The sequence below is a fragment of the Panthera tigris genome, chromosome A2 (genome assembly GCF_018350195.1).
Source record: "Panthera tigris isolate Pti1 chromosome A2, P.tigris_Pti1_mat1.1, whole genome shotgun sequence".
Lineage (NCBI taxonomy): Eukaryota > Metazoa > Chordata > Mammalia > Carnivora > Felidae > Panthera > Panthera tigris.
In genome coordinates, this window is record NC_056661.1 from 42,383,294 (window position 1) to 42,398,099 (window position 14,806).

The window sequence follows — 14,806 nt, forward strand, 5'->3', positions numbered from 1 at the left end:
GGGTTAGATGACTGCTATAAAGAATTGATTGAAAAAGAGCCACATTTTGAACAAAATGGCTTATAATGAATTTATCCTCAAAGTCCCTGACACCCACCCCCATTCGAGTTTCCTTGAGTGCTTTGAAGCAAAAAACTCCTCTGGCTGAAAAACCTAATTCATTGGAATGGCCTGTGGTTTGCAGTATAGCCTATACCAACTTTGTTAAAAAACAAACAAACAAACAAACAAAAAACACACAAAAAAACACGTAGCAAAACTACATTATGTGGAGTTACTAGAAAACAGTTTCATCAAGGGGAAAATTATTGCAACAGAAACATTTATTTATACTATATTGTTGTTTCAGAGTATATGAGCTTAAAGTATATGTCTTTCTGTTTCTTTTTGGGTTTCCAGGTGAATTACACTCTCCTCAGCTTTAAACCAAAAGTAAAAGGACACACTACAATTTTCATTCTTCCTGAGTTGCCTCCTTCCTGAAGAGCAATGGAGATAGGTGGAAGAGGATTAATCATATCTCTAATTTGTTTCCTGTTCAAATTCTCCACAGCCATTGAAATACCACTTTCAGGTAAAGTGACAGCATTCAGTACCTACTTTATGGAATTTCATTTGCATTTTCATTTTTAAGTAGAATACTTGTAGATTGAGGATGTGATTTTTCTATCATATTTCTATTTATTTTCCCGCAGTCTGTCATCAGAATTCATCACCGTCTTTTTAAAAATTTGGATGGTTTGTATTTGGATGCTTGCTATAATTATTTTGCAGCTCAGGCTTTTTGCCTCTTATGCAAACTTGTCACCTAACAAGAAACATGACCTATAGATCAGGTGTTTTGCTGTCAAAGATATTCTTCACTATTATCAACAGCTGTTAGTTTTCTAGGTTTAGTTTATTTTGGGGAGTGTTATGATTCAGAAATTAATGGTATTAAACCAATTATGATAAAAAGAAACTGAATACACTTGGTATCTTTTTTTTCAAAATGATCATATATTTACAAATGAAAACAATGGGAGCGTCTGCGTAGCTCATTTGGTTAAGCCTCCTTCTCTTGATTTTGGCTCAAGTCAAGATCTCATGCTTCATGGGATGGGCCCTGTGCTGACACTGCAGAGTCTGCCTGGGATTCTTTGCCTACCTCTCTCTCTGTCCCTCCCCCACTCATTCTCTCCCCCTTTCTCTCTCTCTCTTTCTCTTTCTCACTCTGTCTCTCTCTCTCTGAAAATAAGTAAATAAACATGAAGAAAAGAATGAAAGCAGTCAATTCAGAAAACATTAAAAAGCCATTTTCATACAACTAAAAACATAAGATGATATCAACTCTGAAAATGTAGAGCCTTCAATAGTGTGAATTCATATCCAGAGGTCAGTAGTTTTATGGAAATGTATATCATAACGTACATTGGTTAAAAAATATATCTGCAAGCGCAGTTTACGTGATACTGTATCAGCTACATAATGTAGAGATTTGGGGAATTTGTCTTGTGCTATAAGGACGTGGGATACAAAAGACCCTTGAGAGGTTATTTAGATATTTTTATCCATATGCTTCCTGTATTATCCCTGCTGTCTTTTCCATATGTGATTTGGAGATTTATAATACAAGAGGTGTAGCTTGTTTAATTGAATCTTAGCTTTGGAAATGATCTCCGCACATCATCTAAGTTCTAGACAATTAGACGAGTTCAGCAAGCTGAATAAACATTAAGAGAAGTGCTAACTCTGAACTAAAACTTTTCTTCTGAATTACCCAGTCTGAATGTGAATAGAAAAGGAAGTAAGTCTCTGAATGTATAATATAATGTGTTTTTAAACCATTTTTCTGAGGGCTGCCTTAAATTACTTCACACAACAGTTGCACATCACACACTTTGGGCAGCCCTACCCTATTAATTCAGCCCTAAGTGAGAATCCCTTCTCCAGTGTCTTTGACAGAGGGTCAAGTCTCTCTTTGAATATTCTTACTTCTTAAGAAATTCCACTTATCTGTTCTGTGGATGTACTCTGAGCCTACACACAATATATACCAGCCTCACTGTAAACATTCTGTTCAAGAGCTGGAAATAATTCATCTTCAGTAGATTCTTTTGATTTGAGTGCAGTCCCAAATCAAGAGCAACGTGCTTGGTGATCCTTGTGAGAAAGGGGTTAATAATCTTATATTCCCCACCACCGCCCCAGTAGCAACAAAGATGCCCTGAGATTTCAGACTCAGATTCCTGACCATACTCTCTTAGAATATACATTTTCAAATTTCCATCTTTTCTCATTTAGTTCATCAGTGGTAAAGAATTTGAAAGTTTATATTAATCCATAGCACACATTTTTATTCTGGTTGTCTCAATTGCTTATGCATTTTCATGCTCTAATGTCCTTAGACAACAATTGTTATAAAATATTAATGACATGTTTTCAGAACAACTGAATATTATCCATTTATTTCAGTACTCTAGAGCAGTTACTAGCAGATGCAATGAAGACAGGTATCCAATTTGAATGTCAACGAGGCTGGTATCTCTGTAATTGGCCTAATTATGGAGGAAAGGATTTATAATGTAGAATATATATTCTTATAAACACCCAAAGGTTATTAGTTCCATTCCCTGAGTAATTAGTTATTGCTGAGACTTTACAACCTTAGCAAATTTAAGAAAGAGTAATGTTCTAATAAACAAGTTGTTCACAACTTATTAGCTGATATCTTAGGGACTGTTGCTATTGTGCACCATCCCTCATCCTTTGTAACTGTAATATAATTTAAATAATGTGAATTTGCAATAAGCTTGAGACCTGCTCTATTTAGAAATAGCAGCAGTCAGAAATGAGGCAAATGTCACTGAAGGTATGAATGTTTTTTGCATGTTGTTGAAATGTTTATGTATATTCAATGGATAAAGACTAAACTTGGGCTAATGTCCCTAAACTAGTAAAACTGAGTTATCAGATTCATTAAGCCAAAATTATTTTTTAGAATTGGAAATAATAGCTTTGAATTATTTATTCTAGGCTGGCCATCAAAGCTTAAAACAGGACCAATGCCCTCTCAGGGTCAGTATCTTTTTCCCAAATGATTATCATATGATGTTACAAAATTATACATGGATTAAAAAGAACTCATGAATAGGGGTGCCTAGCTGGCTCAGTGGTGGAGTATGCAACTCTTGATCTCGAGATTGTGAAGTTGAACCCCATGTCCGGTGTAGAAATTGCTTAAAAAATAAAATCTTTTTAAAAAGGAACCCATGGGTAAAACATTTTCATATAACAGAGTATGAAAAGCTCATTGGTATGCTTTCAGGTTCCATATTGTAGTAAATATTTAAGAAACTACCACTTGTGAAGTTCTGGTATATATTTTGGAATGTCCACAATCATCAGAAAGGATGATAAAATATCTCACCCTTTTCCAAGTACATTATCTGTGTAAAGCTAGATTTTCTTCATATATTTAAGCCAAACAACTTTTGTGACAAATTGAATGTGGAAATATACATGAGAATCCAGCTGCCTTCTATGAAGATATTAAAGAGATTTGCTATAATGTAAGAACATTGCCACCATCCTCATTATATTTAGTGTTGTTGATAAAATAGGTATTTATTTTAACATATACAATTATTTAAAATGGATTCATAAAGAAACATTTTAAGTATTTCTCAGTTTTGATTTCTAATATGGAAAATATTGTTAGATATAACCCACACAAACAAAAGCACCGTGGGGTCTTGTATAATTTTTAAGAATGTAAAGGGATCCCAAGACCAGAAATTCTTACCAGCAATTTATCTAGCCTGAATCCCTAATTTTACAAATGAAAAAACAGAATGACTCAGGGCCTGACTAAATGTCACAGGGTTTAGGGTCCTATTTGTAACTCCACTGTGAAATATTACTTAAAAACTCAGGCTCGGTGCCTTTGTGCAAATTGCTTTTCTTAAAACATATTTGCCTAAGTCAGTTTCCTGCAGCTGAATCTTTCACACTTCCTTATGATTTTTGTGCTGTCCCCTTCCTTTCTAGAAAACGTAAGAACTGTACTAAAATGGTAATGTATCACTTTGAAAACTGTTGACTGCTCCCTGATAGTAGACATTTACATAAATCTGTGTCCCCCTTTAAAACATGATCCATATTTGTAACTTTAGCATTAATATATTTATTTTATAAACACAGTTCTCCGAAATGCCATCTGGCTACTCACTTGAGGAGAGACAAAGTCCTCTGCCCAGTTTTTAAGTTTTTCCTTTTCAATTTTTTTAAATGTTTATTTATTTTTGAGAGAGCAACAGAACAGAAGCAGGGGAGAGGCAGAAAGAGAGGGAGACACAAAATCCAAGCAGGCTCCAGGCTCCGAGCTGTCAGCACAGAGCCGGACTTGGGGCTCGAACCCATGAACTGTGAGATCATGACCTGAGCCGAAGTCAGACGCTTAACCGACAGACCCACCCTAGGCGCCCCTTAAGTTTGTCTTGAAGGTTATTTAACTTGTCACACACACCAAGTTTTTCACAAGACCAGGAGTACTTGAATATGTAGAATCTATTTAAAAATACCATTATGTATTTTTTGGATGATTATTAGTGTTAAATTCCATAAAGGGAGAAAAACCTAGTCTCAGACCCCCAGTAATAGTGAAAGGAAAATTTATAAATGGGAAATGACAAATAATAAACAAACTTAGGGAAAAACATTTATTAATAAAAGCAATGTGTAGAAATAAAAATAGAGAAAATGAGCAGGTTATAATTTCCTTTGTAAAATTAGCAAAATGTTTTATCATTTTTAAATATGGTGTTCATTTGTGGCAAGGATGATGGAAACTGTTGTACTCCCATTTTGTCTGTAATAAATGTCCTCTTGTGAAATGACGTCATAATATATCCAGAATAAATATTATTTGTGTCCATGTCTGGAAATTTATCATAAGTCACTAATTCAATAAAGGAAAAATTTATATGCTTGAAGATATCTATGGAAGTACATGTTACCTGGAAACAGAAAAATGAAATAATAAGAAAATTATCAAATAAGTGATGACAAAATAATGGAAATAAAGTAGTAAAAGTAGTATATTAATTATAATGTCTTAGAACACTACAAGTAAAAAACAACTGTCAAAATGATTGGACTAAGTTAAAAATATATACATACATCAAATAGACTAAATGCCAATAATTTAAAAATAGAGACTTTAAAGTTGTAATGATATGGCAGTCTTTCTTCTGCTTTACAAATTGTTCTTTTATTCTGGATTAAATGAAGTGAACATATATGGCAACATGAAATGAAATGGTAGCAGTAAATGTATGTATTCTTTAACAGTAAATATATTTTGCATAATCCAATTAAAAATGGGCAGAAGACAAAGACATTTCACCAAAGAAGAGGTACAGATGGCCAATCGACACATGAAAAGTTGCTCAATATCAGTAATCATCAGGGAAATGTAGATTAAACCTCAGTGAGATGTTACCTCACACCTGTCAGAATGGCTAAAATCTAAAGCATAAGAAACAACAGATGTGGAGAAAAAGGAACCCTCATGCACTGTTGGTGGGAATGCAAACTTGTGAAGCCACTGTGGAAAACAGTATGAAGATTCCTCAAAAAAGTTAAAATAGAATTCCCACATGATGCAGATATTCCACTACTGTATATTTACCCAAAGAATACAAAAACATGAATTTGAAGAGATATATATATCCCTGTGTTTATCGCAACATTATTTACAATAGGCAAATTATGGAAGCACCCCTATTATCCTTCGATATAGATGGAGGAAGTGGTATAGATGAAGAAGTGGTATTTGTATGCACACGTGTGTGTGCAGACACACACACACACACACATATGTATATATGTAACGGAATATTACTTAACCATAAAAATGAATGAAATCTTGCCATTTGCAATAACATGGATAGATCTAGAGGGTATAAGTCTAAGTGAAAGAAGTCAGTCACAGCATCTGGGTGGCTCAGTTAGTTGAGCATCCAACTTTAGCTCAGGTCATGATCTCATGGTTTGTGGGTTCCAGGCCCGTATGGGGCTTGCTGAGTCCTCTTCCAATCGTCTGTCCCTGACTCTCTCTGCCCCTCCCCCACCTCATGCACGCACATGCCCACTCTTTATCTCTTTCAAAAATAAATAAACGTTAAGAAATAAAGACTGTCAGAGAAGGACAAATACCAAATGATTTCAGTAATATGTAGAATTTAAGAAAGAAAACGAACAAAGGGAAAAAAGAGACAAACAAAAAAAACAGACTCTTAACTGTAGAGAACAAACTGATGGTTACCAGAAGGGAGGTGAGGGAAAAGGTGGGTGTAATAGGTGATGAGGGTACTCTCATCACGATGAACACTGAGTAATGCGTAGAATTGTTGAATCACTGTATTGTACACCTGAACTAATATAACACCGTGTGTTAACTCTACTGGAATTTTTTTTTTTAATGACCCAAGAGTACACACCTCAGAAAAATGAATTAAATACATGTTCAAAGATGAAGTGAAATTTGTTCTGTAATTTTCACTCTTTTATAGTTCTTTTACCTACCAATATAGAAAGCATGTTTATTTTTCAAGATTTTATTTTTAAGTAATCTCTGTACCCAATGTAAGGATTGAACTCACAACCCTGAACTCAAGAGTCATATACTCTACTGACTGAGCCAGCCAGCCTCCCCTACAAAGTATTTCAGTTGTTTCTGTTATAGCTAAATTAACCTCACCCAGTTTTTGCAGACCATGTTCTTTACATACTTATTTTGATATTTAGTTCAGCAGGTTCCAACCATCATAAAACAGTCAAAAGTGCAAGTTGCCTTTCCCTTTGATGAATATTTTCAGATTGAGTGTGAAGCTAAAGGAAATCCAGAACCAACGTGAGTATTCTTTCAAACAAATCATTGTTTAATGCATACAGTGTTTTTACTTCTGTGTACTCTGTTTTAAGCTTTTTGGAGTATAAATCTATATGTGACTAAGGTAAGCATGCCAAAAGAATGATAGCTATGTCTATGAAGATAAAGTTTGGCTATTTTACATATGTTCTTGTGCAAGTCGAATTTATTTTCACCATTGAATGATTTACCTTATGTTAAATACTTACCATGGGCTCTGGCACCGTGGAAATATTCTGTCATTCCTTATGTTACAAGTGAAAAAGGCAGTCAAAACCCAAAGGATCCTTTATTCTACTTAGTGAAAGGTAACATTTGTTAAGCCAAATGCTTAATACATTTATACATGACATTGTATACATAGTTATTATTGCAAGTCTTAAATGTGACACATACCTTATTCAGTGAATAGGTCGTTACTTGATATTTAAGTTCTCATAGAAATATTTAGTCATCCTGGATGGCAGAATGCTATATGCATTGTATATTTTTATCTAGTAGTTTATTAGTTAAATAACTGTTAATGTAGGTGATCATAATCAGTGATGAAAGATTTTTAAAATACCTCCTGTACTTTGGAAGGGAGAAAGAAATGTGGGTGTATTGGGAATGAGGTGGGAGAAGCTGTAGGGAAAATTTTAGATTTTAATGTAGGTGATTCTCAAGTTGTCAGCAAAGTTACCCATTTATTGATTTGCTTAATTCCTTTATATTAATTAAGAAGGTACATATTTAATGAAAATTATTTGAAATTGTATTGTGGCTCTCATGATTACTGCCTGGTAATATGTTATTTTAAAAATCATTCTTAATGAATCATTAACATGTTAAATTATCATTATTATCTATATTTCACCAAATGGAATATATTCAATCAATATATGTAAATGTGGACAGAATTGTGTGGAATGAAGACGAATTTAGTTGATCATCCGGCTTGATCAGTATGGATCAATCAATATTATGATATATATTAATGTTAATGAACTGAATTATTGTATCAAAAGATAATACACAATCGTCAGATATTATTAATGATCAAATTTATCTGTGTCTGTAATCAGAATGAGTTTAATTATGAAATACTACTAGCACTTATAATAAATTCAGAAATAAGAATAGAATCTGCTAGTAACATTATTTCTTATTTTCCTAGATCCAAGTCCAATATAATTATGTAAGAAAATAAAATAAAATCTATACATATGAGAAAATATGATTATTAATATTTATTATTGTTGTTATTATTATGTAACTTGTTATTTTATCTGAAAACCCAAGAATATTCATTCCCTGGACAAAAGACAAGCTTTTATAAATACAAAGGGGTTACAGTAAGTGGCCAATAATACTTTTTAAAAAACCTTAATTAGATGTCCATGCAAGGCAGTTAGAAAATAAATAGGAAACAAGAAGGAAAAAATATCTCATCACACTAGCAAAAGGAAAAAATCTAGCAATCTTAGCAATTAGTGGTAGCAACATCAACAAAAACAATATCAAATACTATGTAATAAGACCTATGCAGGATTTAAATTGGGGGTGGTGACTACAAAATTCTGCCTAGGATCGGGAAAGAAGATTTCAAAGAATGAAAAGATGTAGCATATTGCCAAGTGGAAGTGTTTAATTCTGTATATGTAAAGTAATCCCAGTCAACGTACTGGGATTTAAAAGAATAGATTCTCTGTGTTCTTTGTAAGTAAAGCCAATAAAACATAAAACAGAGAGAGAAAAACGAGTAAAAGGAGTGGAGTGGGGGGCAGGCGTACTCCCAACAAAAATATGTGTGCCATGAAGGTTTGTTAATCCTGTTGAGAGAATAATCAGCTAGGTTAGTGTAATAATATGGTGTCCTAAAACATTACCCAGTTTGCATGGGTAATTCATATATGAAATGCTAACTAAAATCAAGTTGGGAAGTCATTATTAGATTGATAAGGTTGTTTTAAAAAAGTCTTTTTAGAGCCTCGTCCATACAAATGACATGGTGGTCACATATTATGGTGAGAACTTAACTGTGTAGGGTTTTTTTCTGGTATACAATTCTGTAACATTTATCAACAACTGTAAAAATTTTCTTATGCTATTTGTCTATCAGTCTTTGAAGAGATTGTCCTAATGAAATATTAGATAAGAACCAAAAAATAAATATGTTAAGGTTGTGTGCACAATTTGCTTATAAAAGGGAGAAAATTCAAATCATTGAGTAACTTATACAGTAATCATATGACAGAAGATAATGTAGTCATAGAAACTGTCTTTAGTAGCATTGTAATAATTAGAAAACCTAATTTTTCCAAAATTATATATTCATTGTGGTCTCAAATATGTTACTAATATGTCTAAAAGTAATGTTAGGAAATACCACATTTAATAGTACTTGTTTGTTTAATTTTGAGTGAGCTTTTCACATACACACATGATGACACATTATATGTTTGTATGGAGTAGTCTTTGAAATACTAGTAAAATACCTTTCCAGTTGGAAAAGCTAAAATAGCTTCAAAAAGAACAGAACAAAACCTATTTTCAATTTCTGTTCTCTCAGCTGTCACAGCTCTTTTATGGCTTGGTCTTCGTTCACCTTGCTATAACAAATATGCTACAGACTGGGTAGCTTGAACAACAAGCACATATTTGTTACACACTTCTGGAGGCCGGGCAGACCAAGATCAAGGCCTTGGCTGATTTGGTGTCTGATGAGGACCTGCTTTCTGGTTCATATACAACTATTTTCTTGCTGTTACCTCACATGACTTAAGACAGCAGAAATGCTTTCTGGAGTCTCCTTTATAAGGCTTCTAATCTCATTCATGAGAACTCCACCCTCATGATCTAAGCACCTCCCATATACCCTACCTCCAAATACGCTTACAATAAGGGATTGGACTTGAATATATGAATTTGGGGGAGACATAAACATTCAGTCTACAGCAGCTTGTGAGATTTCTCAGACTCTTCTAAGGCTTTTTTTTTTTTTGTATTCTATTATATAGCCAATTAAAAATCTTTTTTTCTTAAACCATAAATTGCCTTGGTTTTGTCATTGTTGTGCTTTTGATTATCACTACTTTAAAATTAAGAAATACATTTTCATTTTTCAGGATTATTTACTTTTCTTTTATCTTACAGATTTATGTGGACTAAGGATGACAAGACTTTTGATCTCTCTGACTCTCGGATAATTGTGTCTAACAACTCAGGAACATTTAAGATCCCAAATGAGGGGCACATATCTCATTTTCAAGGGAAATACCGCTGCTTTGCTTCTAATAAACTGGGGGTTGCTATGTCAGAAGAAATAGAATTTATAGTACCAAGTAAGTGTTACAATGGATATTCCATATTACAAATATTTTAGTGAAATGTTGGAGAGAATAATAATACATTCATAAATTTATTACCAGCTTATATATGCCCTATGTTTCATTATAAGGGAAGTTATCTTCTAGATCTTGATACTTTAAATATGATCTTTGAAAGCAACATAATTTTGCTGTGTTTCAATATTCTTATATCTAACATGGGAAAAAATAAGAGTCTGCGTTGCCTTATAAGATGAGAATCAAGCTAAATGCATTGGTTAGATGTGGCTAAATTTCATTGCTGCAACAAGTATTCTCAGGCCCACGTGCTAATTCCCTGATTACGTGGTTGGCTGTGGGTCTGGCAGCTCTTTAGGCTAGGTGTTCTCCATGCAGCCTTGTGGAGGTCCCAGCTACTGGAAATAGCGTCATTCTGTGAGTGTACCATGTGAAATTTACACCACCTTGGTCAAAGAATCTGGGGCAGAGACCAGGCAAATATTGCTTCCAACAAGAAACTATACAGGCAACTTCTCATAGTTTGTCAGGTGGGCAAAGCCAATCTCATAGCCCTACTTTACTCCAGCAATATGAGTGCCCATTGGGAGAGGATAGCCAGTAATTGGTATATATTAACAATGTTTTCTGTAAATAATAATCATGGAAAACTGTAAACTACTTTACTGTTAAGGGTGTGTTTTATCAATAACTGCTACGAAGATTAAGTGACTCCTTTATTACCATATTTTGCCTCTACATCATGGGATCTCTGATGACCAACTTCCACATTTGGTCACTTATTTTCCCTGCTCTTAAGGTATCCCACATTACCTGATTCTAACTAAAATCTTTACAGAGTCCATTCTTATGTAAAAACTGTTGTCAGCTTCTATTTGGCAATTTCTTTTTGCAGACTTATAGACACTAAAGAGATTCAGTCATTGCCTTTCCAGGATATGGACACTTTATGCTGGAAGCCAGTGAGAATGTACACAAACCTCAGAAAAACAAATAATGAAAAGACGTATCCTAAAAAATTGGACAGGGGACTAGATTTAAATGATTCTAAAGTCCTTATATTATTCTAGATAAGAATTTAGAGTCTTACAAGCAAAGTATGCATCTTAAGATTTATAAAGTAATTACATTAAAAATATAGAGTAAAATATGAATGGTTAACAGACCCTGTTGTTTGAAGGAGAAAAAGATAAGAAATGTGAGAAAAGGAAAGAAAAAACTGTACAAATAAATCCAAATATATGACTCATTGAAGATGAAAGTAAATACACTAAATGCTTCAAGTTTTTTTCTTTAAAGAAAGGTATAGATTATTTACCTTGTAGCACATCTAAGTCATAAGGGTACAGAGTTATTGAAACTACAAGATGGAAATGATGTTCCAAATAAATGCTATTCAAAACAAAATGGGAATGTCTGAATTAAAATTAGTCAAAATAGAATTCATTTTTATTTTTTAAAAATATTTCTTAATTTTTGAGAGTGAGAGAGACAGAGCATGGGCAGGGGACGGGCAGAGAGAGAGGGAGACACAGAATCTGAAGCAGGCTCCAGGCTCTGAGCTGTCAGCCCAGAGCCCGACGTGAGGCTTGAGATTATGGCCTGAGCCGAAGGCAGACACTTAATCGAATGAGTCACCCAGGTGCCCCTAGAATTTATTTTTAAAAGCCTTCCTGAAGATTAATTCCCTAGGCATATATAATATTAAAATATATGAAGCAAAAATAGAAGTACAAGTGGAAATGGACAAATCTATCATAATAATGAGAGATACTAAAATATGTTTCATTTTTTGGTAGCTCAAGCAGACAAAACATCAGTAAGTATATAGAAGATTTAAAGAAGCCAATTATAAGCTCCAACTAATGAACATGTATAGAACATTGCACCTAAAACTGCAGAATGCATTTTTTTCAATATTTGAAGACATATTAGCTATGAAATAAATATGACCCAAATGCAATTGAGTTAGAAGTCAATAATACCAACAAAATTAGAGAAGACTTATATCTTTGAAAATCAATAAACAGATGTCTAAGAAACTCATAGGTCAAATAAGAAATGGCAAAAGAAAATAGAACATATTTTGAAGTGGCAGTGGTAGCAATTCTACATAGGAAAACACGCATGAGGCAGCCAAAGCATTTCTTAGACAGATACTTTTCATCTTAGAAACATACATTAGAAAAGAAGAGGTGAAAATTAATGATTAAGCTTTTTTATTTTTATTTTTTAATGTTTGTATATTTTGAAAGAGAGAGAGAGAGAGAGAGAAAACACAAGTGGGGGAGGGGCCGAGAAAGAGAGGGAGACACAGAATCTGAAGCAGCCTCCAGGCTCTGACCCATGAACAATGAGATCATGACCTGAGCCAAAGTCAGATGCTTAGCCTACTGAGTCCCCCAGTGATCTAAGCTTTTTAGGTAACATGTTTTAGGTAATGTAGTTTTAAGATGAAAATGCATGAATTAACTTAAGGCAACAGAATAAACTAAAAAAAAAAAAAATTGATGGGATAAAATAATGTAGAAGCAGAAAATAAATCCAACAAAGAGATGTGAAACCTTCATAGTTGAAAAATATTTTAAAAGATATAGATAAATAGAAAAAATATACCTTTTTCAAATGAAAACATGAGAATGGGCTCATCACCATTAGTAGTCAGAAATAGATGTACTGTAACCCACATAATAAAAGCATTTGCTCCCACAAAGTTGGGAAATATTACGAAGTCTGAGAGTAATAATTTTAGTTGGGAATGTGCAGCTCCCATAATCTACTACCATTGCAAGGGGACTTTCCTGCTCTGTGGAAAATATTTGTCAGTCTCTCCTAAATGGAAGATGGTCTCACCTGTAACCTGGCTCTTCCATTTCCTTCCTCATGTGTGCGGCACTCATCCGTGTCAGTTGGGCATATTTGTGATTCCATTGCTTGTATTAAAAATATATTGGAAAAAAACATGAGTGTATCCATGATAGGATGAGTAAACCTATGGTGGTATAGTTACTCAGCAGTGAAAATTGATGAACCTTGGGAATAGGGAATATGTTGAATAATCAAAGCAATTCTCAGAATGATACATACACTATGATTTTATTAACAGAAGTGCAAAATATGGGAAGATAAATTATTGTTTAGGAGGATACTTGTATGTGGTAAATTATAATGAAAAACAAACAATGATGAAAACACAATTTCGGGGGCCCCTGGGTGGCTCAGTTGGTTAAATGTCTGATTTCAGCTTAGGTCACGGTTTCACAGTTGAGGAGTTTGAGCCCTGCATCGGACTCCGTGCTGAAAGTGCAGAGCCTGCTTGGGATTCTCTCTGTCCCTCTCTCTCTATGTCCCTCCCTCATTCCTGCACTCTTTTTCTCTCAAAAACAAATAATAAAATTAAAAAAGAAAAATTGCAAGAAGATTAAAAAAAAGAAGAAGAAGAAAACACAAGGATAGTAGTTTCCTCTAATGGAAGGGGGAAGGGATGCATTCTGTACCAGACAGGAAGGTCATGGTGACACTGTGAGTTTTGTACAGTGGGGTGGTGGATAAGAGTGTTGGCTGTATTTGTTTGTTTCTTTTTATTCTTTGCAAATGGCTTTTTTGTATATGCAAAATTTATAAGTACCATATTTACTTGTCTGAATTAGATATACTGGGATATTAAGTAAGGTGTTATAGCATAGTAATGGCAAAAGTAGTGGCAGGTAAACTTGAAAACTGGCCTCAGGAGTTTAGGTTTGAAATGACATTCACTAGTAGATGTTCATGAATTCTGGATCAGAAAGTTATTACCATGAAATTTGTGGTTGTGATCATAAAACCAGACAGATGTAATTATCTATAAGTGTGTAACTATAGTCATGTTATAGTTTATATTATAAAACCAGATATTGTAGTCTAACTATAACCATATAATCTATGTATCTAATTAACTAAAATAGGTGAGATAAGATATGTGTGAGAGGGATATTAAAAATCTGTTGTAGAAGGCAAAGCATCAGCATGATCCCCAACCTGAACTCTGATGGTTGCTATGGAGACACAAAGGAAAAAGCTAGACCTATTGCAGAGAAGGAAATGGCACATGTTAATATGAGATTCTGCAATTAAAGGGTTTTAAAAAATATTTTTTTCTCATTATCTAAGCAGACCAAGTGAAGTCATGAACATTGTGAGGGTAATTCTGGCCAGAATCGGCTAACATTGCAGTGAAGAGATGAGATTTGGATGTGAGCTATGTAGTGGGTAATTGCTATGTTTTTCTGCTGCTGTAGAAAAAAGCAAAATAAATTAGGTTTCTTATGCATCATTTCCAGTCTCTCCTGAAATTACTTCATCGTCTAACAGCTTTCTGCAATCATTTCTATGTTGAAGAGGACCGCTATCCCAATCCTTTTGGGGTTTAGAAGTCAGAGACCATTTAAAGTTTCCTACAATGTTTATCAATTGATTCTTTTCTTAAGCTGTAGAGAATCAATTCTTTTTTTATTGATAGAAACTTTGTGATTCGAATTTTAGAGTGTCATCTCTGATGTCTTAAAGTTTTCTTTAGACTAACCTTAAA

The 14,806-nt window shown here is 33.9% G+C and overlaps 1 protein-coding gene across 2 annotated transcripts in view; it reads left to right on the forward strand.

The window, feature by feature from the left end:
• The first annotated feature begins 405 nt into the window (after window positions 1–405).
• CHL1 (cell adhesion molecule L1 like) overlaps window positions 406–14,806 on the forward strand; it is a 77,761-nt gene continuing 63,360 nt past the window's right edge. For both annotated transcript variants that reach the window (XM_015535062.2, XM_042979429.1), the window contains exons 1-3: window positions 406–574; window positions 6,790–6,895; window positions 10,049–10,236. In XM_015535062.2, the coding sequence (XP_015390548.2) occupies window positions 490–574; window positions 6,790–6,895; window positions 10,049–10,236 (379 nt within the window). In that variant the 5' untranslated portion in view covers window positions 406–489. The remainder of the gene's footprint in view (window positions 575–6,789; window positions 6,896–10,048; window positions 10,237–14,806) is intronic.